We start from the raw sequence: 26,999 nt of genomic DNA on the forward strand, positions 1-26,999 counted from the left end.
TTTCTTCCCGTTTTCTCTTTCATCTTTTCTGTCATCCCTCCCTTCTTCCCCCACCCCTTCCACCTCCATACACACACACTCCTGAGTAAGCAGGAATGGTTACAGTGCTCACTGAAAACTGGGAAATAGGCACACAGCAGTGTTCAGGTTTGAATGCCATAACTCAATGAAGCTGAGTGCTCCGAAAATGCCGCTGGTTATGTTTCATGTTTATCTGACAGTTGTGCTGTGTGAGCAAACCACAGAAAGGAGCTGTTACTGCTTACAAGTGCGTCTTTGGAACCACTCATTCCTTACTGGTAACAACTGAAGCATCGCCTCTGAACTGCTACCCTGGGAGTGGGGACTCCAGCAAACCTTCCCCCTTGTGTCAGCAGATGGCTGAAGAGCTGTCTGCAGAGTGCGGGATGCCCTTCCCTCCCGTGCTCACTAGCGGTGCCCCGTCCCTGTCTGCAGAGTGCGGGATGCCCTTCCCTCCCGTGCTCACTAGCGCTGCTCCATCCCTGTCTGGGTCGTGTCATTACCATGAGAACCCTGCTGCCGCCCTCTTCTCTGCTTTTGTGCACATAGCATTGTTTTCCTGCAGTCACTTTAATAGAGGTTTTCTCTTTATTACTAGTTGTAAGCAGTTTCATCGTGGTGTGCCTTGATGTATTTTTCTTCATTCTTGTTCTTGGGGTTTGTTGATATTCTTGAATTTATAGATTTATCAAAATTTTTACACAGTACTTCACATATTTCTGTCTGACTGAACTCCAGCTGCGCATATATAAAGCCACTTGAAGTTGTCTCATGGTTCTTTGCTCTTTTGTTCTCTTAAGTCTTTGTTCTGAGATGTAGTCATTACTTAAGAGTTCATTAGATCTAGTCAGTTCTTGCTTTGAAGCTTTGTCAGGTGGCCCCAGGGCAGCCTTTCTAGTTATTTTTTTTTCTGACTCCAAAGGCAGTAATTCTCACTACTCTTCTGCTTATCTCAAGGTTTTTCACTATGGTTGGTGGAGCTGGAGCTTTTCCAGGCCCCGGGTGAGCTCTGAGAGATTGTTCCAACTTGCTCCTGGCCAGGGCTTTGTTTTCCTGCCTCAGATACCGTCCTTACATGCACGCTCTGATCAGCATTCAGCTGCAGCTTTCTCTGTGCAGCTCTCTCCTCTCCGGTACTCTGGTACCCTGCTAGCTCCCGCTGCCTTGGCCCCCCCAGCCTCCCAACCCTGGGAGCCCCCAGACTGCGTCTGGAAACTGCGGGCAGTGAGCGGTCATACGGCTCACCTCACTTGTTTCCCTGCTCTCAGGGCTTCTGTCTGGGTCCAGGGTGCCAACTGTTCCCTGATCTGTTTTGTCCAGCGTTTTAGTTTAAGCGGGGAAGGTGAATCCAGTCCCTGTTACTTCATCATGGATGGAAGCTGAAGTCTTCTTTCAACTTTGAATTTTCAGTCATGATGACCTGTCTAGATTGTGTCTTTAGCCCTGCTGTGCATGCTGTAAAGCGTTGGGCCACCTTCTCAACTCTTCCATTGCCTGACCTAACATTCATGTAGATGGAGGTGCCCAGGGAGAGGACTGTCCATGCTACCAGCAAGAAATAAGGCTGGGGCAAAACTGGCAACTCTTACGATATCATAGATATAAAGACATTAGAGTTTGTCCCACTTCCATACCTCTGCCAAAGGGAAAACCCATAGTAGTTACTGGGGCATCTCTTACCCAGACCCAATGTGCAGATAAGAAAACCATTAGGGGAGAAAGTGCCATGGTGGGTACACCCCCAACTATGGCATTCCCAAGAGAATTGTGAGCTTCCTAAGTCCACAGATTTGAGAAGTACAGTCTGTCTTGTTAGGTACATGTATCTGTCAGTGTGGGGAGTGTGAGAAAATGGAGAGGAGAAATGGCAAGAGGGCTTCCCACCCAGACCCTGCCAACCCCAACAGTGAAAGGAGAGGGGTCCCAGGTGCCTTGGGTAATGAAGAAAGAGCCCAACCATAAGCAGATGCAGAGAGGCCCACAAGCCACGGGGGGAAAGGGTGAGTGGAGGGCGAGTCTGAGAGCAGAGATCCTGCACTTCACGGAGAGGGGCTGGGACCTCACTTCCCCCCGTCACAGTTGGTTGCCCCTCCTCACTCTGGCCTGCAGCCTCCTCATACACTCACCCGCCCAGCCCTCAAGTCTTCTCACACTGCAGCTGAGCCAGCCGCATCAGGCCCAGGCCTGTGGTTCCTGTTACTGAGAGTTTTGCAGGCGCCTCACTGGATTCACCAACTGAAGGGCAGAACAACCTGCCTTGTTTACCCAGCATCTGTCTCTTAAATGAATAAAGAGAGGGAGGCCAGGCCACGCGCTGGGCTGTATCTTCCTATGTTTGGGCAAGAGGGGCTTCTCAGCTCGAGCAGGCATGTGCTCCCTCACCATGGGCACAGGCCCCTCCAGCTCCAGGATATAGGCACGCAGGTCCTCAGTGCCTCCTGCCCGCCTGGCTGTTAGCTGCTGCCTGTTCGCAGAGCTGTCGGCAGGGGGTGTGTTGAGTCGGTCTACACGGACTGACCACGGAATTCTGCACTAGGCACTCTGCTAGGCGTCAGCAGCTTCGGTCACAAAGGTGTGATTCCTGCTCCTCCCAAGGGCAGTGGTTAATTCCTTAGCATGAGCATAAATGTACTCAATTACTGAGAGTTCTCAGAATAGGCTGTTACAAGCAGGAACCTCTGCAAAGTGAAGCACAGCTACCAGCAGAGCTGAGAGAGCCCAGGTCAGCTTAGCTAGGCTGGACTGATGCCCCCCAGGTCAGACCTAAGCATGCAGGTTACCTGCACTTCCCCAGATTCCCAGGGCTCTCATGTGTCCCCCCCACCTCCAGGGAGCCCTTCTCTTTCTACAAGTTCAGAATCAGAAAGAGGCCATCCCAGCCTCCTCTGTCTTTCGCCCCAAATGTCAGGCAAGAAGTCCACAAGGACCACCCTTCTGTACCCCCAGGAGCCTTCTTCCCTCTAGCCCAGGACCTACACATACCTTCCAGGCACCTCCTCCCCTGCACCCACACCTCCCCATTCCCGTCATTCCGGCCCCTCGCTGGACCTGTGGGTCCTTTTTTTGGTTACTCTGAATGTCTCCAAGCGCCAGGGCTGGTTTTGTCCTCTCAGGAACCCCAGTGCCTGCACCTTGGGCGAGGCGCATGGGCCAGGATGGCCTTGGTCTTCTGCAAAGTAGACCCCTGAGGCAGAGCAGTTGTAACCCACAGAGCGAAGGAGAGGGTGCCCGGGTTGGCATCGAGAGGCCCTGTTTAGAAGAGCCGTCCCCAGTTAAACAAGTGGCAAACACTTCAGGTTCATCCGTGCCTCGGTCGAGGTCGTCGCCAGAGTGTGCTGTCCCCCGGGGAGGGTCCTGGATTCCCTGCGCGGCTTCCTCTCCTCTCGGGCGAAGCCTTACCCCCGCGCTCGCCTCCCTGGTGCAGTGTCTGCCCCCGCACCCCGGCCGGCAGGTGCTGGCCAGCCTGGCTCGCCTGCTGCGGGCCCTCCCTGCGGGGTCCCGGCGCGGCCCCCATCCCCGCGCGGGCCACCCCTCCACCCGCCGCGGGCCGCAGTGGGCCGGGCCCCGCGGCCGCCGCCTCCCGCCCGCTCCGCTGCCGCCCCCGCCCGCCGTGCGGCGGGCTCAGTCCTCGGCGGGCGCGCGGCTGGCGGCTGGACTCGGCTCGGCTGCGGCCATGGCCCCGGGCCTGCGCGGCCTCCGGTGCCGTGGCCTCTGGCTGCTCCTGGGTGAGTAGGCGGGGGTCCCGGCTCCGGCTCAGGACGCGGCCGCGGGCGGGGGGCGCCTCCCTCCGGGGAAGGGGCGGCTTCGGAGGCGTCGCGGGGGCGCGGGGCGCGGGCACTCAGGTTCCGGAGGAAACCGTGACCGCCCTCGTGGCACCTTGGCCCCCGGCTCCGGGCTGCGGGCGGTTTCGGGTTCCAGAATCAGAACCACGGACCATTTACCTAGAAAACTGGCTAAAACTGAAAATCTGACACATTCACAGCCAACAGTTGCTGATCTGTAGATAAGCCTCCTTTGTAGAAATGAGGCCAGCCATTCTCTTTGGGGCATTTCCACAGGGGTGTGTGTGTGTGTTGACTTGCCACTCTGTGTGTGTTGACTTGCCATTCTGTGTGTGTATGTGTTGATTTGCCGTGTGTGTGTTGACTTGCCGTGTGTGTGTCTGTGTGTAGACTTGCCACTGTGTGGGTGCGTGTTTACTTGCCAGTCTGTGTGTGGGTGTGTGTGTGTGTGTGTGTGTGTGTGTGTGTGTGTTGACCTGTCACTCTGTGTGTGTGTGTGTGTTGACTTGCCACTCTGTGTGGGTGAGTGTTGATTTGTCAGTCTGTGTATGGGGGTGTGTGTGTGCGTTGACTTGCCAGTCTGCGTGTGTGTGTGAGTTGACTTACCACTCTGTGTGGGTGCGTGTTGACTTGCCAATCTGTCTGTGTGTGTGTGCACACGCGTGCATTGACTTGCCAGTCTGTGTGTGTGTGTGTGCATTGACTTGCCACTCTGTGTGGGTGCGTGTTGACTTGCCAATCTGTGTGTGTGTGTGTGCACGTGCATTGACTTGCCACTCTGTGCATGTGTGTGTGTGTGTGTGTTGACTTGCCACTCTGTGTGGGTGCGTGTTGACTTGCCAATCTGTGTGTATGTGTGTGTGTGTGTGTGTGTGTGCGTTGACTTGCCAGTCTGTATGTGTGTGTGTGTGAGTTGACTTACCACTCTGTGTGGGTGCGTGTTGACTTGCCAATCTGTGTGTGTGTGTGTGCGTGTGCATTGACTTGCCAGTCTGTGTGTGTGTGTGAGTTGACTTGCCACTCTCTGCGTGTGTGTGTGTGTTGACTTGCCAATCTGTGTGTGTGTGTGAGCGTTGACTTGCCACTCTGTGTGTGTGTGTGTGTGCATGTGCATTGACTTGCCAGTCTGTGTGTGTGTGTGTGTGTGTGCATGTGCATTGACTTGCCAGTCTGTGTGTGTGTGTGCATTGACTTGCCACTCTGTGCATGTGTGTGTGTGTGTGTTGACTTGCCAGTCTGTGTGTGTGTGTGAGCATTGACTTGCCACTCTGTGTGTGTGTGTGTTGACTTGCCACTCTGTGTGTGTGTGTGTGTGTGTGTGTGTGTGTGCGCGTTGACTTGCCACTCTGTGTGGGTGCATGTTGACTTGCCAATCTGTGTGTATGTGTGTGTGTGTGTTCACATTGACTTGCCACTCTGTGTGTGTGTGTGTGTGCGTTGACTTGCCAGTCTGTGTGGGTGCATGTTGACATGCCCATCTGTGTGTGTGTGTGTGTGTTGACTTGCCAATCTGTGTGTATGTGTGTGTGTGCATTGACTTGCCAGTGTGTGTGTATGTGTGGCTAGTAGCAGTCCAGAGAGGGACTCTTGGGGAGGTGGCAGAACATACCTGCCTCTTGTTCTGAGACCGTGGTGGCAGGAACCTGCAGCTCACTCTGCAAAATTTAGCAGAAATTGTCATCTTCAGTTCCCTCTTCCCACTGTTTTCATAAAATGCTAAGCAACCTTCCTGAACTGCCTCAGCTATTGGATTCATTTCATGTATTTAGTTACCATTGAATAAAAACCAAATCAGTCATGTAAGGTGGAAGAATCCGGTGGCCCAGGGAGGCCCCCGTGGTTCTTCCCGGTAGCTGTGTCCTGGCCGCTGAGCAGTGACGCTGCCCTTGGGGAAGGGGACCCCACACTGCCGTGTAGCTGCTCGCGAGGCAGCCAGGGGCCGCAGGGCTTGTCTAGGAGGCGGGAGGCTGCCACTCCAGGCTTCCAGTTCCCACACCTCGCCAAGGAATGTTGGAGCTGCCCAAAAGCCTTAGCATCTACTTCAACAGAATGTACTCTGAAAGCTGATCCTGCCACTTAGCATTTTTGCTGGTTATATAAAAAGCAGAATCTTATATTATTCTCTTCTTTTGCACTAGGGTCTGTGGGTTTGACCTGGAACGTACTGTTTTAGTTTCTTAAGAAATGAGTATTTCTCTTTCAGCAAGGTAGAGAGCTGGGCTGAGTCCTTTTTTAAGCATAAATAAACAAATTCTCTTTCCTACCGTCCAGAAGCTGCACCCTCTAAAGCTTATGTAAATAAAACACTTTATCATAATCACATATTAAAGACCTTCCTTGTTCACCAAGAAAATAATGCATGTTCTGGTGGAAGGTCAAAGTCCTGGAACCCTAACATTCTGAGAGGTCTGGCTAATGTCATATCATGGAAGAAGAAACACAGCTTTATGAGGTTATCAGCTAATTAGTGTCATTGGAGCCCAGCGGTAATCAGAAGAATTAGGAGAGCACATGTTTTTCCTCCCAAGGGGTAGTGTGAGCTAGAGCCCCTTGGTGATGAAGATTTTGCTACCCAGAATAGCAAGGTGGAATTTCTTATTTTTCATCGGTCAGAAAAGAGGGACATTTCCAGAGGAGCCGGAGTCCGTGTATGATGACTTCGTTGTAAGCACCTGTTACTATGCGCCCACCTTCACTCGACAGCGCTGGCCGACGCTGGCCTGTATGAACTCTGTCATCTGTCCTGGGAAACACGCACCTCCCTGGCGTGCTGGGGGAGGGGGTACTTCTTGCAAGGCTGCTATGTCCCGGGTCAGGAAGACCCCCTGGAGAAGCGAATGGCTATCTCCTCCACTATCCTTTTCTGGAGAATCCCATGGACAGAGGAGCCTGGCGGGCTACAGTCCACAAGGTCGTAAAGAGTCAGACACTGGGTGACTAACACTGTGTTTATTGAAATATGCGACTGTATATAAATACAAGGGTAGCTGTTTGGAACCAACCAGGACATCACAGGAAATGCAGTCCACATGACTGCTTCAGATTGTCATGCTGCTTTAAGTCCGGAGGCGGCTCTAATCCTGGAGTCCACATCTGAAAGGTTCTTTTTTTTGCTCATCGATTCAGTGTGTCTGTTCACCCTGTGTGTGTAGTGGCAGGGAGACGTTTCTGGGCATCCGTCTTTCTTCTACAGCTGCGTGCCTGGCAGTATGCACATTGTCAGTACCAGGCCAGGGCTGTTGAGAGACGTTTATGCCCACATCAGAAGCGGTCAAGGAAGGATTTTAGGTGAAATCCTTACTCGGGGCAAATAGCTACTTGGGGAAAGTCGGTTCCTCCTGCTTTCCCCCCAGGATGAAGCAATCCCATAGCTTGTCCTTGGTTAGAAACGGCGCCTGGCAGAGTGTGCGATGGCAGCGCCCGTGTGACCTGAATTCCAGTGAAGACGCTGAGCTGTCAGCAGAGCAGCCCCTTGGGCTTGGCGGCCTTCAGGCCCAGAGCCCGTCTTTCCTGAGGGCTGCCTGGCACGAAGGGCTCCCCGCTCTGAGGGCCCTGGCCCAGGCCCGCCTGCCCGCCAGGACAGTCTCGGGGAGAGACCCGGGACCCAGGCCCAATTCTCCGTTTTGTCCTCTCGGCTGGACATGGGGGCCGTGCGGCAGGGTCCCATCCCGGGAGTCGCAGGGGCCCCGGGGAGGGGGCAGCAGGACAAGACAGACAGACAGACCTGAGTGAGCCCCGAGAGGTGAACGTTTCCAGTCCGTTACCCCGTCACATTTGAGTCAGACGTGTGCCCAGCAGGGTGGTGGGCCTAGTGGGTGGCAGACGCATGGTAGGCTCTGAGAAGGGCACACACCGGTGGGTGGGGGGGCTGCGAGATCCCTGCCGGAGAACCTGTCATTCTGCCGGGGACTCAGGGGAAATCCAAGAAGGAGACGGGGAGCCTGGGGAGGGGCGGAACCCCCGCCAGCCCTGTGTGCCACCCCCACCCACCTGCCCCTGCTCTTCAGCATTCTCCTGGCATGTGGAGGCCACAGGACACTGCTGGGGCTCTGCCCTGTCCCCCCAGCCTCCTCCCACTGCCCCCATGGAGCGCCCACAGGGATGTCCTGGGCACCAGCCCTCCCCTGCTCCAGGAAGGATGACCTTGGGGCTGGTAACTTTTCTAGAGAATGCGTCTGTTCTTGGCCAGGAGGGTTATGTCAACACAGCAGCGGGAAGAGGCTCCCAGGCTAAACAAGAGCTTATTCTTGGTAACATAATGACAGTATTGTTGTCCATGGAGAAAAAACAAAAAAAAATTTCCCTAAGATTGTTTTATGTTAGTATTTTCTTTGACATTGAAAGACATCACTTCAGTGATGATTCGAAATGCAGATTCTGAGCAGCTTCGCTAAAGCAGGGTCCGTGGCCAAGTCTCGGCAGGGGAGCAGGGGACCCAGGCGTCTCAGCACAGCAAGGCCGCTCTCATTTCCTGCTCATTAGACCTCCCGGTGTCTCTGTCATGATTGTCCTGATCCCACCCCCCTCCCTCCCGGGTGGAGTTCTCCGGTGAATTCTGTGGGACCAGGGACCAGAGGCCGCCCCCGGCACCCACCTGGGCAGCACCCACCTGTGTGTGTTTCCAGGGTTCTGTACCCCCACACCCGAGAAGCTCACCAGCAAGGGTTCTCCTGAGCCAGACCTCACCTGGGAGGATCAAAGACAGCAGTTTACCCGGCAAATGACCGGATGATAACGCCTGCCTCACTCTCACACGCTCCAGCCCACTGTCGACTGGAACGAAAGCAGTCCATGAATCAGATAGCAGACTTGGGAGCTGGACCATAAAGAAGCCTGAGCAGTGAAGAATTGATGCTTTTGAACTGTGGTGTTGGAGAAGACTCTTGAGAGTCCCACGGGCTGCAAGGAGATCCAACCAGTCCATCCCAAAGGAGATCAGTCCTGGGTGTTCACTGGAGGGACTGATGCCGAAGCTGAAGCTTCAATCCTTTGGCCACCTGATGCGAAGAGCTGATTCATTGGAAAAGACCCTGATGCTGGGAAAGATCAAAGGCAGGAGGAGAAGGGGATGACAGAGGATGAGATGGTTGGATGGCATCACCGACTAGATGAACATGAGTTTGAGTAAGCTCCAAGAGATGGTGAAGGACAGGGAAGCCTGGTGTGCTACAGTCCATGGGGTTGCAAAGAGTTGGACATGAATGAGGGACTGAACAACAGCAATAGCAAGCCTCGTGTTTTGGGGAAGAGGCCTGAAAGGCAAAGGTGAAGTGAGGTGACGGAGGTTGGCCCCTCTGCGTGAGGCTTTATTGTCTCGGGCAGATTCCAGGGTCTGTTTGTGCGGAAAGATGTTGCGGCCCGGGTAGATGTGCAGATAAGGGATGCACTCCCTCCTGCTGGTGACTCCCCCCAGCTCCTAACACTAGGGCCGCATGGTGCCAGGCCTGCCAGGGGCTTTCGAGAAGCCAGAACAGACCTGGAGCGTTAAGAGAGCCGTCCCTGGATGGGAGTGAGGGGTCTCCCAGCTGATCTGCTGAGGCGGGGCGCTGAGTATGCAGGACACACAGGCTCTGAGGCCCCCTCCCCTTCCGTGGTTGGCTGTTGAAGGGTTCCTAGTAGCAGTTAGAAGATGGCGCGATGCACAGTCGGAGAGGGCTCTGTGCTGGGCAGGGCGGAGGAGGTGATTGTTCACTGGGCCTTGAGGGTTGGGTAGGAGTTCTCACTTGTCACACAGAGTTGTTGTTTTTTTTCATTTTGTCTTTTGGGTTCTTGTTTTCTTTTTCCAGAGTAAATGGAGAAAGGCTGAAGGTAACATGGTCAAACCAAGTGCTCTTTACGTCATCCTCTGGGGCATTTAGTGACTGGCCAAGCAGGTAGCTTCCTGGGCATTTGGCTCCCAAGTGGCTGTAACCAGGGGAGTCCTGGGGGTGGATGGTTCCCAGCGTGCTGGCCCCAAGTGGGGGAGCAGAAGGTGATTCTGCAGAAGCGCCCAGACCAAGGCTTTTCCTGCGGCTGTTAGGAAAAGTTCCGGGTAGAGTAGAGGTGGCACTTTAGAAACCCCATTCCTTAACCTGCAGAAAATAGGGAAGAGCAGAGGCAGCGTGAAAATCAGCTGAGATCACAGCTCTCGGATCGCCGCTCTCAACAGTCCCCCGGATTTACTGATTTTAATTGAGCAGTGACTTCCCTCGTGGCTCAGCCAGTTAAGGAGTCTGCCTGCAATCCAGGAGACCCGGGTTCAATCCCTGGGTCGGGAAGACCCCCTGGAGAAGGGAATGGCTACCCACTCCAGTACTCTTGCCTGGGAAATTCCATGGACAGAGAAGCCTGACAGGCTACAGTTCATGGGGTTGCAAAGAGTCGGACACAACTGAGCAATTCAATTGAGTAATTGGCATAGAATAAACAATGCATTTCAAGTGTGTGACTTAGAAGGTCCTGGGATGTGTATGCACCCTCATGGACTCAAGACTGTGAGCATGTGCACCCACAACCTTCAAAGCGTGCCGCTGTTGCCTCCCCTTCCTGCCCCCTCCCACCACCCCTACGGGGCTCACACGCTGTGAGTCACTAAGGGCCGCTCACACCACAGACCCTCAGGGAGGGCCGAGTGCGGCTGGTCCTGTGGACATGAGTTCTGGAAACCAGCCCTGTTGGCCCACTTGGTGCAGGAGGGTCTCATTTCACAGAGAAAGAAACTGGCCCAGAAGTGACGGGGCCCGGGGGCCCAGCCTGGTTGGTGGGGGCGGTGGGCTGGGGCCCAGAGGCCCACAGGCTCCGCCAGAGGATGCTCTGAGCCCAGCTCCCTGGCCAGCCACTCTAACAAGGGAGGGGCCCTTCCCATGGCTCGCCCCCCAACTGTGACCCCAGCCCTGGGAGGGCCGTCTCTGCAATTGCAGCGTGAGCTGCGCGGCAGCAAGACGGGCTGGTTCTGCAGGCATGCAGCAGCAGGCCAAGGGCACAGGTGAGGATAGATACCTGGCGGGTCCTCCCCTGGGCCCTCATCGCTCATTAGAAAGCCCAAAGGCCTCCAAGCCCCAAGGGCCCCCATGGAGCGCTGGCCACCCTGTCTTTCTGGCCCCAGGCCCGTTGCCATAGCGATCTCACTGCCGGTCCTCTCCCTGCCAGGGCCGGGGGCATTCTCCGTGCTTTCTCTGAGCCCCTCCAGCCCCAGCCAGCCTCCCTGCACTGAACAACGCCGACACGAAGGCAAGTCCTGCCTCAACTTGCTGCTCTCTGCCCGGCAGCCTCGCACTTGGCCTCTTAAGACACGCGCTGTGAAGGATTAACGTCGCAGACACCCGGGAATAGGAGCCACCTGGTCTCAAACAGCTGGTTTTAAAACACTGGGCAGTGTATTCAGTTTTAAAGCTGTGATGGGGCCTCTCTTTGCAAGGAAAAAAACTATATCAGGTTCGTTTTTTATAAAAACAAACAAACCCAGCATCCTTCTCCTGTGCTTAAAATGAAACTGGTTTCCAGATTCACCACCCAAGCAGCTTGCCCAACCTCATTCCAGTTGTCGAAAGGCCGGGACAACCAGCTCTGGGCTCCTGCAGGGCAGGAAACAAAGGGTAGCGGTGAGAGCCGGACTTTGTCCCCACAGAGCAGAGGGCCCACCCTTGGGACACAGGCAGTGGCTCCCAGAGAGGTGGGAGCTGCCCGACTGTGGGCCAGCCCGGATCCGGGCCACGGCGAGGCCACGGGGCAGGCCCTGCAGCAGGGCTCGCACCCACAGCGCGGTCTCCAGCATGACCTGAGGCCCGGAACGATTGTGAGGGACCATTGTGGACCCCCCTCCACCGCCCACATCAGCCCCTGGCTTCGCAGGAGGGGAGCCCAGTGCCGGTCCTGACCTCCTGAGGGCGCTCGAGGCGCCTCGCAGCACCCCACGCACAACATGCTATGCTAAAGCCGGTGTTGCCGACTTGTTCATTTGACAAGTAACAACGTGCAGAGCCGCTGGCTAGCCCGGAGGGCGACGGGCGATCAGAGAGCGGCCAAAGGAGAGGAAAACCCCCGCCCACCCCAAATAAGGCCTGGAGGACCTCGGGGAGGAGGCCGCGGAGGAGGACGGGCCGCATCTGGGTCTGGGCTTTGCGCGGAAAGGTGGTCCGCGGGCGGAGCCCGGCAGATGTGCAGAGTGCTTAGGGCATGGGGGCACCGGGGTGGGGCCTTCGGAACGCAGCTGGAGCTCCTCCATGAGCCAGTGTCTAAGCCCTCCCGAGCTACGTGTGACCCCGTAGCTCGCAGGTGGGCTTTCTCAGGGGCGTTTGGATGGAGCCCAGGTTGAGAGCAGCCCCTTCCACCAGCTGGTCCTCGAGTGCGTGAGCTGTGCCAGGTGGACCCGGTGGGGTCCCATCCCAGGGCACCCAGGGTGGGCTGGGCTGCTCCCCACGCCTGCGGGTCCTCTCCAGGGGCTCCCCCAAGGGGGTTTTCCTCTCGCCAGCCTCTCATCTCCCCCACCCACTACCCATTACTCCTGGTTTCTCTGGCTGAAAACCCCCGGGGTCCTCCCTGCTTCCCAGGGTGCGTGTCCAGATCTGGGGGACAGAGGGACACCCTCCAGGCGGTGGGTGCAGGACCGGGCCCCTCGGCGCTCAGGCAGTGAAGTGAAGTGCAGTGCAGTAAGTCGCTCAGTCGTGTCCGACTCTTTGTGATCCCAGGAACTATACAGTCCGTGGGATTCTCCAGGCTGGAATACTGGAGTGGGCAGCCTTTCCCTCCTCCAGGGGATCTTCCCAGCTCAGGGATGGAACCCAGGTCTCCCGCATCGCAGGCGGATTCTTTACCACCTGAGCCACGGGGTGAAGCATGAGGCTTTTTTCAGCTCCTGCCTCCAGCTTCACCTCTGTCTCCGTGTGCTGTGGGTCCCTGTGTTTGGCTTCTTATTTGTGACTAATCACAGAGTTAATCACAGTCCCGGGCAATCCATGGGGTCACAGAGTCAGACACAACTAAGCGACTGAACAAACAAATCACGGTGTTACCCTGTACTGCTGTGAAGGGCACTTTGTTGGCTCGGGCCCCTGGCAAGACGTGTCCAGCCTGCCATCTGTCACTTGGGTAAGTGGAGTCCTTAGTCTCCCGCCCCCAGTGGGCGACGTAGACTTGGGCGCTGGAGGTCCTCACGTGGACCCTGGAGAGGAGGGTGGAGCCCCCTGCCACCACGTAGCCCCTGGGACTCCAGAGGGGACAGAGACAGGGTCTGCCCCCCTGCCTGCCAGGGGCCCTGCGCTGGCCGCCCTCCCGGCCCCCAGGGCACTCTTCCCTTCGCCTTCATTGGGGCCAGCCCGCCGACTCTGTCACCTGTAGCCAGCACCACTGACCGCCTGTTCCTCCCCCCAGTCCCCACAAGCGGAAGGGTAGGAACAGCTCAGGTGACAGCTTGGCAGCTTGGTTTCTAGCCAATGAACACCCAGACCCAGAGAACGTGAGCTCAGCGCTGGGTGGTACAGCCCGGCCAGCACACGCTGGTGGAAGAGCGGGGCGGGGGTCTCCAAGACCCTGTGCTGCTCACCAGCTCCCTGGGGCGGGCTGATTCCTCCCCTAACCCCTGGGCAGACGCGCAGGGGCCTTGTGGGTGATCAGCCTGTGTCCAGTCCCTGCAGGCTGTTCTCGCTGCCGCAGTTTCCGCGTCTGCAAAGTGGAGGCTTAGGAACCAGGTCGAGGGTGGGTGAGGCCGAAAAGGTGCATGAGTGTCAGACATGTGCCCCAGACCAAAGTACGTGCAGCCCCCACTCTGGAGCCCAGGGAGACGGCGGTCTCAGACACACCGTCAGCAGGCGGGCCTTTGCTGGGCCCCGAAGCAAGACACGCCGTCAGCAGCCGGGCCTTTGCTGGGCCCCGAAGCGAGACACGCCGTCAGCAGGTGGGCCTTTGCTGGGCCCCGAAGCGACTGATGATGCCATGATCCAGCTGGAGCCTGGACGCCCCACCCATACCCTCACCCCCGGGATCGCGGCACCCCCCAGGGCATCCGGGTGGCCTCGGAGTCGGACAGGCCACTCTGCTGGTGGGTGTGGGCCGCGAAGGGTGGAGTCAGCCCCTGACCCTGCAGGGATGGGCAAGCTGGGCGGATGACTGTCGTGCGGGGGCTCTCGTTGCAGTGACCCACCTCTGCCTGGCCACTGCCTGCCAGCACACCGACCACGGCACCTTCCTCCGGGAGTTCTGCCTCCCCCAGTTCCAGGCGCACATGGAGGCCATCGGAAGGACACTGTGGTGTGACTGGGGCAAGACCATCGGGTGAGTCTGGGGTGTCCTCGGGGGGCGGCGGGGATGCTGTGAGAGGGTCTCCCTCAAGGCCCCAGGAGCCATTCTTCACCGACAGGCTGGTTCCTGCGCCACAGGCTGGGACCAGAGAGAGAGCAAAGGGGGGGTGCACTGGGGGGCACGTGGGGAGGGCAGGGGCCATGACCTCGATGACCAGGCTCAAGCTGGGTAGCGAGGCAGAGGCGGCGGGCAGCAGAGGGCTCTGTTGGGCTGGGTCCAGTCTGGGATGCTGGTAGTGGGAGCAAGAGCCAGCGCCCGGGGGGCCCGGGTCCCTGTGACAGGAGGCCCCCCACCTGGTGCAGGGTGGTCCCCGCAGCCTCCCACCATCCCCGAGACCCAGCCTATCCTCCCACCTGCCTGGCGGGCTCGGGCTCGGAGCTTCCGGGAACCGTGGGGTGGAGACACGCCCCTCAGCTGGACATGAGCCCCTTCTCCTTCCCGACTCAGTCCTTCTCCCAAGATGTCCTCCCCCCTGAACCACAGGGTGCATCCCAGCCCCCCTCGGCCGCTCGATGAGGTCGAGAGCTCCCCACACCCAGGCCTGGCTCCTTCATCTTCTAGGGCAGCCAGCAGCAATCAGCTTGTCTGCGGTTGATATTCAAGGCTGAGTTTTCCTAGGCTGTGTTTCTGATTCAGTGTGTGGACCCTGGGGGCTGCAGTGGGCAAGGAAAGGCAAAGAGAAGCACCCTCCAAACATTGAGATCGCAGCGGGGTGGACAACCCAGCCAGGCACGCGGGGACCCCAGTGTGTGTGCAGGTTTCCAGCCCAGGCTCCGACATTGTCCGTACCAGGATTTCCCTCTGTTCACAGCATGGCCAGGACACACAGGAGCCGTGTGTGGGTTCCTCAACCTCCTGCAGTTAAGGTGAAGCCCACGCTTGCCTCCAGGGTTTGAGCAGAGGCTCCGCAGCAGCCACCCCGGCAGGGTCTCCCCCCTGTCCTCCTCCTCCTTGGCCTTCAGGGTCTCCTATTCTGAGCTGAGAAATCAGTCATGAGTTAGAAATCAAAGGGGGAGACAGGCTATTAAAAATCAGCTTTTCAGGCTAGTGGGCCTCCCGATTCTCTGAAGGGTTTGTGTTTAAATGAAAGGTCACACATTATTAAGATGCAGAGAAGACACCAAGGAGTCCCTGGGGATCCGTGCTCCACCCCCACCACCCAGCTCTGTACAGGTGACTTGTGTAGACAGATTGCAAACCAGTGGCCTAGCAGAAGAGGCAGCGCAAGTGGTAGGTGACATGCTGAACGAAGCACTGGTGACAGGTTCCTAGAAATGAAGCCGCCGCGGACGGCTCCCGCCTGTGCTCAGAGTGCAGACAGGATCGTTACCGCCAGGCCGGAGTCTGCCGTCCTCCCAGCCGAGCCAAGCATGATTCAGCTGGAAGTCGGAGGGGGCGGGGGAGTGGAGCGGGGTTGCTAGGAAATTTCTTTATTTAAAAAGGAAATCAAGACCACTGAGGGAGGAAGAGGCAGAAGTCCCCATTGTGAGAGCTTCTCAGCAAGTCAGCTGGGGCTAGCGAGCTGGTCAGCTGAATAAAGGCCCCTAGAGATGTGTGCGCCCTAACCTGAGACCTGGGAACATGTTCCATTGCGTGGTATTCAGTTCAGTCACTCAGTCGTGTCTGATTCCTTGTGACCCCATGGACTGCAGCACACCAGGCCTCCCTGTCCATCACCGATTCTCTGAGTTTACTAAAAATCTTGTCCATCGAGTAGGTGATGCCATCCAACCATCTCATCCTCTGTCGTCCCTTTCTCCCGCTTTCAGTCTTTCCCAGCATCACGGTCTTTTCCAGTGAGTAAGCTCTTCGCATGAGGTGGCCAAAGTATTGGAGTTTCAGCTTCAGCATCAGTCCTTCCAATGAATATTCAGGACTGATTTCTTTTAGGATGGATTGGGTGGATTTCCTTGCAGTCCAAGGGACTCTCAAGAGTCTTCTCCAACATCACAGTTCAAAAGCAACAGTTCTTCAGTGCTCAGCCTTCTTTATAGTCCAACTGTCACATCCATACATGACCACTGGAAAAACCATAGCTTTGAGCAGATGGACTTTTGTCAGCAAAGTAATGTCTCTGCTTTTTAATCTGCTGTCTAGGTTGGTCATAACTTTTCTTCCAAGGAGCAAACGTCTTTTAATTTCATGGCTGCAGTCACCACCTGCTGTGATTTTGGAGCCCCCTAAAAAAAATTGTATCACTGTTTCCATTGTTTCGCCATCTATTTGCCATGAAGTGATGGGACCAGATGTCATGAACTCAGTTTTTTGAATGTTGAGTTTTAAGCCAACTTTTTCACACTCCTCTTTCATTTTTATCAAGAGGCTCTTTAGTTCCTCTTCACTTTCTACCATAAGGCTGGTGTCATCTGCATATCTGAGGTTATTGATATTTCTCCTGGCAATCTTGATTCCAGCTTGTGCTTCTTCCAGCCCAGTGTTTCTCATGATGTACTCTGCATATAAATTAAATAAGCAGGGTGACAATATACAGCCTTGATGTACTCCTTTTCCTATTTGGAACCAGTCTGTTGTTCCATGTCCAGTTCTAACTGTTGCTTCTTGACCTGCATATAGATTTCTCAGGAGGCAGGTCAGGTGGTCTGGTATTCCCATCTCTTTAAGAATGTTCTACAGTTTGTTGTGATCCAGACAGTCAAAGGCTTTGGTGTAGTCAATGAAGAAGATGTAGATGTTTTTCTGGAACTCTCTTGCTTTCTCTATGATCCAATGAATGCTGGCAATTTGATCTCTGGTTCCTCTGCTTTTTCTAAATCCAGCTTGAAAATCTTGAAGTTCATGGTTCATGTACTGTTTAAGCCTGGCTTGGAGAATTTTGAGCATTACTTTACTAGCATGTGAGATGAGTGCAATTGTGTGGTAGTTTGAGCATTCTTTGGCATTGCCTTTCTTTGGGATTGGAATGAAAAGTGACCTTTTCCAGTCCTGTGGCCACTGCGGAATTTTCCAAATTTGCTGGCATATTGAGTGCAGCACTTTCACAGCATCATCTTTTAGGATTTGAAATAGCTCAACTGGAATTCCATCACCTCCACTAGCTTTGTTTGTGGTGACGCTCCCTAAGGCCCACTTGACTTCACATTCCAGGATGTCTGGCTCTAGGTGAGTGATCACACCATCGCGGTTATGTGGGTCGTGAAGATCTTTTTTGTATAGTCTTTCTGTGTATTCTTGCCACCTCTTCATGATATTTTCTGCTTCTGTTAGGACCATACCATTTATGTCCTTTAGTGTGTCCATCTTTGCAAGAAATGTTCCCTTGGAATCTCTAATTTTCTTGGAGAGGTCTCTAGTCTTTCCCATTCTGTTGTTTTCCTTTACATTACGCGGCGAGGGGGTGGCAAATCACAGTTGGAACTGAGGTTGCTAACCAGGCGGCCTGGAGATGGGGGACTATATGGGTCATCTGGGTGGACCCAGCACCACCTCTGGGCCCCGTAAATTGTCCAACCTTGGCAGCCTGTGCTTCCCTGGAGGCTCAGAGAGTAAAGAGTCCGCCTGCAATGCAGGAGACCTAGGTTTGATCCCTGAGTCGGGAAGATCCCTTGGAAAAGGGAATGGCACCCCACTCCAGTATTCTTGCCTGGAGAATCCCATGGACAGAGGAGCCTGGCGGGCTACAGTGCATGGGGTCACAGAGAGTCAGACACGACCGAGTCTGATACTTTCACCCGGCAGTTACAGCACCCTCAAGCTGACTTTGGTGTCCTTCTGGCCTGCCCACTCACCCTCTGACTTTCTGGCACCATGAGATTCTCCAGGCTCCTTTTGTGCGCTTTCTGCCCCAGCCCTGGAATCAGCCATTTTTCCAAGGAGCCCTGGTTCCTTTTATTAAAGAGTGGTGTTCAGAGGCCAAGATAAACATACACGTATACTCCTATTAGGGATTGAGACGTAACCAATGAAACCACGCAGGCCCAAGAAGAAAAAGAACATGGGTGAATCCCCTTTACCCTTGGTGTAGGGCAAGGCTGTATATAACGATTTATGTCAAGGAAGTGGCTTGTGATTGTGGGGTGTGCAAAGTCCGAAACCTGAGGGGCAGGCCGAGGCTGGAGGTCTTGGAGAGAGCTGATGCTTGCAGCCTCAAGGCAGAATTTATTTATTTTTGTTTTATTTTATTTTACTTATAGCTGTGCTGGGCCTCGTTGCCGGGCTCGGGCTTTTCTCTAGTTGCGGTGCTTGGGCTTCTCCCGCTGCAGAGCCTGAGCTCTCGGCCACTTGGATTTCAGTGGTTGTGGCTTGTGGGCCTTAGTTGCCCCATGGCATGTGGGAGCAGGGATCAAACCCACGTCCCCTGCATTGGCAGGCGATTATTAACCACTGACCACCAGGGAAGTCCGAGGCAGAACTCCTTAACTTGCTATCAAGGCCTTTCAGCTGAGAGTGAGGTGCCCCCCGCCCGCCTGGCCTGCATCATCAAGAACGATCTCCTGTATTTAAGGCCATCTGGCCTCCAGCTCCTCTGTCCTGAGAATGGCTCGGGGGTCACGGCTCAGTCCTTCCATGTGTGAGGATGCCTGGGGAGCCTCAGATTGCTCAGGGGTCTGACCTACTGCCGCTCCAGGTCCTTGCGGGGCCGCTGGGCCAGGAGAGCAGCTCCCGTCCGTGCGCCAGGCCAAGTCCACCTCATCCCGGAGGTCAGCTCCTTAAACTGCAGCCCTGGCTCACTAATGGGAACCTAACAGGATTTAAAGCATTAACTGGGGGTGTAATCTAATTGGGGAAGCTTCAGAGGACATGGGAAAATGTGTCGTCAGATGCTCTTATTTCCAGACACCTTCCTGCACTATTGGTCGGGGAGGGGAGGAATCTGGAATGTGCAGGACTCAGCTAGGAAATGGCTGGTTTTATTTATTTATTTTTAATATTCATTTACTTGGCTGCACTGCATCTTCATTGCAGCCTGCAGAATCTTAAGTTGCAGCACACGGGACCCAGTTCCCTGACCAGGGATGAAACCTCGGCCCCCAGCACTGGCAGGTGGATTCTTAACCCCTGGAGCACCGGGGAGGTCCCGAGGGCTGGTTGACAGTGATCATATTTTCCCCCAAGCCGAGAAACGTTGGGTGGGTTTGGAGGCCAGGAGACAGCCCCGCTCGTCCACTTTGCACACACCTTCAGGCTCTGAGCTGGGGAAGGTGTCAGGGCGGGCGCACTGGAGGTGGGCCAGGGGAATGGGCACTGCCCTCTGAGCCTGGTCATCAGGGACACAACTTCCGCTTCTTCCCAGTGTCTCTGCCCTGAAGCCTCTGGGTTTGTGTCTGCGCCCCCCCAACCCAGGTGTGGTTTTCCAGGGGGCTCAGAGGTTAAAAAAAAAACGCGCCTGCCAATGCAGGAGACACAGGAGACCTGGATTCATACCTTGATTGGGAAGATCCCCTGAAGGAGGAAATGGCAACCCCTCCTGTATTCTTGCCTGGAAAATTCCATGGACAGGAGCCTGGCGGGCTACAGTCCATGGGGCTGCAAAGAGCTGGACATGACTGAGCACACATGCACGCACATGTGTATCACACGTGTATCTGCCTCAATGCACAGAAGCTTCCGCGTCCGAGGGGCCCGGGTCCCTGTGGCCTGCTCCTGGGGACCCCTCACTGCCACGCGGGCCCCACGAAAGCCCTCCAGCCTGGCCTGAGCCTCGGTCCGGTTACGAGGTGCGGCCTCTGGCCGGGGCGCTGAGGAGCCGCCCCGGGGGCCACCGAGGACACGGAGCAGGTCGCTCAAGCAGGGAGACTTGGTTTCGGCGGATCTCTGACCCAGCACGGGGTCTGGACGGGCCCGCTGCGATGCCCCTTATGCTGTTGGAACCAAGGGCCTGTCCTGTGTGTCCCTTGGAAAAAGTCGATTCAGGAAGTTCTCCCCTGCTCTGCAGCAGCAGTGGGAACAGCTGCCTTGCTTCTGACTCTGACAGGAACCGAGGGCGGCATCTCCCTTCAACACTGAGGTCTCTCTGGGGCGGATGGATTCTGTCACCCGCCCCCCTAGGGTCCCTGCTGTGCTTGGCCACCCCTCCCAGGCCTTGGGGGGCCCACACCCAGGATGCCAGGCAGGCCCTTCACCAGTGCCCCACAGGACGCCTGGAGGGGAGGCCGGCCCACCTGAGTGCCCCCCGCAGCCAGGAGCTCTCTGAGCAGGGCCAGGCACGCGTGAGTGTTTGTCGTGGGTCTGCCCATGAGTGCTGGCCCACATCCTTGTTGGGAAGACCTGGCAAAGAGGTCCACTTCCCACCCTCTGCCCACCTGGATTGGGCACCCGCCAGGTGTCCCAGAGCACCCACAGCCTCCAGCCCAGGAGTGCAGAAAGCAGGCAGACCCCCGGGGCTTCTGGGGGCCTTCAGGGAGGCCTCCCCCTGGCTCTCCGGCCCGGCCTCAGCTGGGGCTCCTGCCCACGGGGAGCAGGCGTTGACACAGCCTCCCGATGGCTGGACCAGGTCACAGGGTGGATGAGCATGTGGCCGCGGTCCTTCCTGGCCAGTCACTGACTCCCCCGGCTTCATGTCACCCCCCCATCGCCCTTCTGAGTGTGATGCAGTCAGGCAGGAGACTCTGCTGCCTGGGGGGTGGCAGGGAGGGAACCCTGGGCTCTCAGAGGCCCCCCAGGATGCGCCGGGCCCCGCTGCCACAGGGGTCCGCGTGTGCTCAGGTGGGCTGGGTGGGCAGAAGAAAGGGGGCACCTTTCCCCGCCAAAGGCAGCTTCCTGAAGCCCCATCCAGGTGGCATCTGGGCAGAGCCTTCAAGACGGCAGCTCTGGGCACAGGAGTGTCCCGGGCACCCCATGACCCCGGGCACCCCACAACTCCGGGCACCCCAAGACTCCACAGCACAAACACAGGCCTGTTGGTAGTGGGGGTGGGGGTCTTAGGAGGCCTGCCAGCCCTCTGCTCTGTCTCTGGAGCTCAGCCACGGCTGACCTGGGGACTAGTCTGGTGCCGGGGCCAGTGGTGGGCACCGGGCATGCTGGAGGGGGCAAGCAGGGGCCTTTCCGGCTCCAAGAGATGAGAGTGAGGGGCAGGAAGCTTCTAGGAGGAGGCCACCTGCAGAGGCAGCAACCACTGGCGGAAACTGGGGAGGAGGGCCTGGTCCTCCCCGTCCACGCCCGAGGCCGCTGCTCCGTCCTCAGCTTCCGTCTGCCTTCACAGCTCCCCTGGGGCTGGGGGACAAACACACTCTCCCCAGATGCGGGGTAACGGCCGCCAGGCCCTGGCACCCCGCCTGCTCTGACGTCTTTTTCCATCAAGTGATGAAGGGCCCAGTTTCACAATCTTCCCACTTTGGGGATGGAGTCAGGCCATGTCAGAACGGAGAACGGCGCTCAGCAGACCCCAGCTGGGGCGGAAGGGCAGGCAGATGGAACTCATCCGGGGCTGGGGGCTCCCTGCTCCGTGCCTCCCTCCCCCGCTCCCCTGGACACCCCTCCCCACAGCCCCGGAAACCGCAGGCCCGGCCAGGCTGTCGGGGCAGATGGGACTTCTCTGTCTGGGGCGGTGGGCCAGGCCTGTCATGCTGGACAGCCTCCGGGGTCTTTGGACACCGGGAAGTGGGGCAGGGCAGGGCTAGTGATGGGAGATGAGGACGGGGTGATGCGGTGCTCTGGGAGCAGGGGCGGCTGGGCGGGGGTCGTGGCAGATGTCCCTTCTTAATGCTGACCTCACCCCAGCACTCACCCTGCCCCCTGCAGCGCCCCCTCCAAGCCCAGGGACAGGGTCTCCCAGGACCCGCCCACTCCTCAGTCATTCACATGAGGGGTCTACTGGGAGGGGCTCTGGGAGCCTGCCCCCAGGCACACTTTGAGGTCACCTTTCTCTCCAAGGGTCTTACAGGACTTAAGCCCTGGACACTTATGTACAAGGTGCCCAGCAGGACACACTCGGGACAGCCCTTAGGTCTGAGACACCTTCTTATCCAGCTCCTTGTCTTAGAAATGGAGACCTGGGACTTCCCCTGATGTTCCAGTGGCTAAGACTCCGGGCTCTCAGTGCAGCGGCCCTGGGTTCAATTCCCGGTCACAGAACTAGATCCCACGTGCTGCAACCAAAGATCCTGTAGGCCTCAACGAAGACGCAGTGCAGTCAAATAAATAAATAAAATTTAAAAAGAAAAGAACTGGAGACCCCACTTTTTTTTTTTTTTTTTACTTTTTAAAAGTATTTCATTTACTTGTTTGGCTGTGCCAGGTCTTAGTTGCCGCACGGGGGATATTTAGTTGCAGCATGAGAACTCAGTTCTGGTGTGTGGGGTCTAATTCCCTGACCAGGGATCGAACCCGGGCCCCCTGCACTGGGAGCAAGGAGCCTTAGCCACCAGGGAAGTCCGAGATCTCACTTTCTTAAAAACACACTCCTTTTGGGTAGGTGGGAAGCTGAGTTTTCCCCACTGCCAGGGCAGAGCAGGCAGTCTGTATCAATGGCAAGAAGGCCAAGTTAACATGTCCTGATGTTTCCAATCCTACTTATGTTGACCCATTTCTGCGTTTTGATGTTGCAAATGATGCCACCACAAGAATTTTATATGTAGAGCCTTACTTCTTTTCGATTCATTTCTTTAAGAATTCTTGCACGTGGGCTTGCTACGACACACGCCAGGAACATTCTGTGGTTCTTGATAGGTTTGGCCCTATTGACCTGTTGAAGGATTTCACTAATTGCATTACCAGCAACATTCAAAAACACGTATTTCCTCATATGAGGAATGTGTATGAGTTTGGGGAAATTTTATTTTTGCAGATCTAAATGAGATTTCCTCTTCAGTTTCAAGTGGCCCAGCTTTGACTGTTAGAAGACTGAGCCATTCTCTCATAGCTGTTTGCAATTTGGTTTTTCCCCCTCAAATGCAAATTATCTGACCTTAACCTTCCCTGTTTATCTCTTGAGTCATTGGGGGTATTTTTAATCTTCTTGTACAAACTCTTGACTATGGTAAAGACTAGCTGTTTGTCATCTTGTTCTAAATATTTACTCTTCATGTTTCCTTGGATGATGTTTATTTTCCATGTTTTAATTCGTTATTCAGTTAATACAAGTGCCCAGACTCATTCCTCAGAGCTCTGACTCCTGCGAGGTCCTGTCTGTTCCACAGGTTCAGCTGAGCCCCACGTGGCCACAATAGTACATTATTTCTATCTAATTGCTCTGTGATTTGAAATAACATTTATCTTCTCAGTGCAGTGGATCATTACGTTAAGACGTGAATGAAAATTTATGTCCTTCCTACCTCAATGATCCTAATGTAATTTTTTGAATATTTCCTCCCTCAATTATTTGGTTAGGGTTAGTTTAATACATTTAATACATTCTTGTACGCATTTGAGTCTGTTTCAGGTAATTTTTGCTTATGTTTTGGGGTCATATTCCAGCACTTCGATTATCATGGCTTGATGGTGTTTTCTACAAGTTAGAAGTGCTCCTCCGATCCTACTCTGCTCACTTTCCTTATATTTCACATTAGGTTGTGCTCTGTCTGATGCATTTTCCACCTGTTTTTTTGAAAGAACTGAAGAACCATTTGGCCAAATTCCAAAAAATTCTATTTTAAGATTCTGAGATGACTGGTATCAATCCATCAACTTAGGAACCATCAGCTGTTTGCAAGAGCCTTTCCCATGGGGGGCACTGTGGGCCCTGGTGTCCTGAGCGCTGGCAGCTGGTGTCGTGGGTTGACCAGTTGTTACCTTTGGGTGCTGCCTCTTAGTGATTAGTACGAAAAATAAGCGTGGCAGGGGGAGGCGGGGTGGGGGGGGGAGCATGGAGCCAAGATGGAACCCATCCGGGCATGAACCCTGCCAACTCTCTCACCGCTTGAACTCTCTGGGCCTGTGTTCTCCACAGCAAAATGCGGCTAATAGCATTTCCTTGACTGACAGCTCCTGATTTGCCTCCATGCGAATTTCCTTAACTGGGTTTTAGGATTAGGCTGTGTGTGTGTGCTCAGTCATTCAGTCATATCTGACTCATTTGCAACCCCATGGACCGTGTATCCCACCAGGCTCCTCTGTCCATGGGATTTTCCAGGCAAGGATACTGGAGTGGTTTGCCATTTCCTCCTCCAGGGGATCTTCCCAACCCAGGAATCAAGCCCACATCTCCTAGCGGCTCCTGCACGGGCAGGGGGATTCTTTACCACTGAGCCATCTGGGAAGCCTAAAGGCTTAGCCTCCTATTTGCCGAATGGAATATATGTGTTCAGCTGACTACTGGAGTTTAGAGTAGGAACTAATTGATGCACCTGGAGCATGATTTGTTCCTGCAAGGAGATCCTAAATATTCATTGGAAGGACTGATGCTGAAGCTGAAGCTCCAACACTTTGGCCATCTGATGCGAAGAGCAAACTCACTGGAAACGCCCCTGATCCTGGGAAAGATTAAAGGCAGGAGGAGAGGGCGACAGAGGATGTTTGCAAGAGTCCTTCCCACGGGAGGACTCAGCTCTGAATAGGTCGGGGGAGTTCTTTCCCGGTTTCTTCCTCCACTATTGATTAGTTTGGGCTGTTTCTGGTTTCCTGTTTGTATTTCAGCGATGTCTATGTGGCCCACATCCTCCGATTTCTCACTAAACCGCAGGCGTGGAGTGCTCCCTTGGATGTCTGCTGTCCTCTGCATCCTAGCCCTGGGTTTCTGTTGCTGTCTGGCTGCACCAGGTCGTTGCTTTGCAGAGGCTTCCTCTGCTGGCGGCAGACAGGGGCCACTCTTCGTTGCAGTGTGCAGGCTTCTCGTTCCAGCAGCGTCTCTTGTTGGGGAGCACGGGCCCCAGGCTCCTGGGTTTCAGGAGTTGCAGCGCTGAAGCAGCAGGCCTGGTAGTTGTGGCTTTCAGGCTCAAGAGCATGCGCTCAGACGTTGCGACACACAGGCTTAGTCGCTCCTCAGCACATGGAATCTTCCCAGGCCAGGGATCGAACCCATGTCCCCTGCGTTGGCAGGTGGATTCTTAACCACTGGACACCAGGGAACTCCCAATGTTTGTTTTATCTCTGTGTTTTTCTCCCCCTTTCTTCCTTCATTTAGATGCCACCTTTTTCATCAAAGGGAAACTAAAAGGCCCAGTTTTCCATTCAGTTCAGTTCAGTCATGTCCGACTCTTTGCGACCCCATGAACTGCAGCACATCAGGCCTCCCTGTCCATCACTAACTCCCGGAGCTTACTCAAACTCATGTCCATCGAGTCGGTGATGCCATCCAACCATCTCATCCTCTGTCATCCCCTTCTCCTCCTGCCCCCAATCCCTCCTAGCATCAGGGTATTTTCCAATGAGTCAACTCTTCGCATGAGGTGGCCAAAGTACTGGAGTTTCCGCTTTAGCATCATTCCTTCCAAAGAACACCCAAGGCTGATCTCCTTTAGGATGGACTGGTTGGATGTCTTTGCAGTCCAAGGGACTCTCAAGAGTCTTCCCCAACACCACAGTTCAAAAGCATCAATTCTTCAGCACTCAGCTTTCTTCACAGTCCAACTCTCACATCCATACATGACCAAAAGAAAAACCATAGCCTTGACTAGATGGACCTTAGTTGGCAAAGTAATGTCTCTGCTTTTGAATATGCTATCTAGGTTGGTCATAACTTTTCTTCCAAGGAGTAAGCGTCTTTTAATTTCATGGCTGCAGTCACAATCTGCAGTGATTTTGGAGCCCAAGAAAATAAAGTTGACACTGTTTCCATTGTTTCGCCATTTGCCATGAAGTGATGGGACCAGATGCCATGATCTTAGTTTTTTGGATGTTGAGTTTTAAGCCAACTTTTTCACATTCCTCTTTCACTTTCATCAAGAGGCTCTTTAGTTCTTCACTTTCTGTCATAAGGGTGGTGTCATCTGCATATCTGAGGTTATTGATATTTCTCCCGGCAATCTTGATTCCAGCTTGTGCTTCTTCCAGCCCAGCATTTTGCATGATATACTCTGCATATAAGTTAAATAAGCAGGGTGACAATATCCAGCCTTGACGTACTCCTTTTCCTATTTGGAACCAGTCTGTTGTTCCATGTCCAGTTCTAACTGTTGTTTCCTAACCTGCATACAGATTTCTCAGAAGGCAGGTCAGGTGGTCTGGTATTCCCCTCTCTTTCAGAATGTTCCACAGTTTATTGTGATCCACACAGTCAAAGGGTTTGGTGTAGTCAAAGAAGCAGATGTAGATGTTTTTCTGAAACTCTCTTGCTTTTTCCATGATCCAATGGATGCTGGCAATTTATTCTATGGTTCCTCTGCCTTTTCTAAATCTAGCTTGAACATCTGAAATTTCATGGTTCACATACTGTTGAAGCCGGGCTTGGAGAGTTTTGAGCATTGCTTTGCTAGCGTGTGTCTTTTTTTGGGATTGGAATGAAAAGCGACCTTTTCCAGTCCTGTGGCCACTGCTGAGTTTTCCAAATTTGCTGGTATATTGAGTGCAGCACTTTCACAGCATCATCATTTAGGATTTGAAACAGCTCAACTGGAATTCCATCACCTCCACTAGCTTTGTTCATCGTGATGCTTCCTAAGCCCCACTTGACTTCGCATTTCCGGATGTCTGGCTCTAGATGATTGCCCGGGTCGTGAGGATCTTTTTTGTACAGTTCTCTGTATTCTTGCCGCCTCTTCTTAGTATCTTCTGCTTCTGTTAGGTCCATACCATTTCTATACTTTATTGAGCCCATCTTTACATGAAATGTTCCCTTGGTGTCTCTAATTTTCTTGAAGAGATCTCTAGTCTTTTCCATTCTATTGTTTTCCTTGCAGTTCTTTGGAACTCTGCATTCTGAACTCTGGTGTTCTGGCTCCCTCCTTATCTCTCTCTCCATCTATCTCTTTCCATCCATCCATCCATCCATCTACTTATCTAGCATTGCGTCTACTATCTGCCTCTGTGTGCCTGTCTTTATCTGTCTCACTCTACCTACCTACCTATCTAGGTATCCTTCTATCCATC

At 54.6% G+C, this 26,999-nt stretch overlaps 1 protein-coding gene across 1 annotated transcript in view; it reads left to right on the forward strand.

Moving 5' to 3' along the window:
* Window positions 1-3,674: 3,674 nt before the first annotated feature.
* The window catches only part of RAMP1 (receptor activity modifying protein 1), a 41,901-nt gene continuing 18,576 nt past the window's right edge, over window positions 3,675-26,999 (forward strand). Inside the window, exons 1-2 of the mRNA XM_068966448.1 lie at window positions 3,675-3,746; window positions 13,913-14,051. Coding sequence (XP_068822549.1) covers window positions 3,695-3,746; window positions 13,913-14,051 — 191 coding nt within the window. The 5' untranslated portion in view covers window positions 3,675-3,694. The remainder of the gene's footprint in view (window positions 3,747-13,912; window positions 14,052-26,999) is intronic.

The sequence above is a fragment of the Capricornis sumatraensis genome, chromosome 2 (assembly GCF_032405125.1).
Source record: "Capricornis sumatraensis isolate serow.1 chromosome 2, serow.2, whole genome shotgun sequence".
Taxonomy (NCBI): domain Eukaryota; kingdom Metazoa; phylum Chordata; class Mammalia; order Artiodactyla; family Bovidae; genus Capricornis; species Capricornis sumatraensis.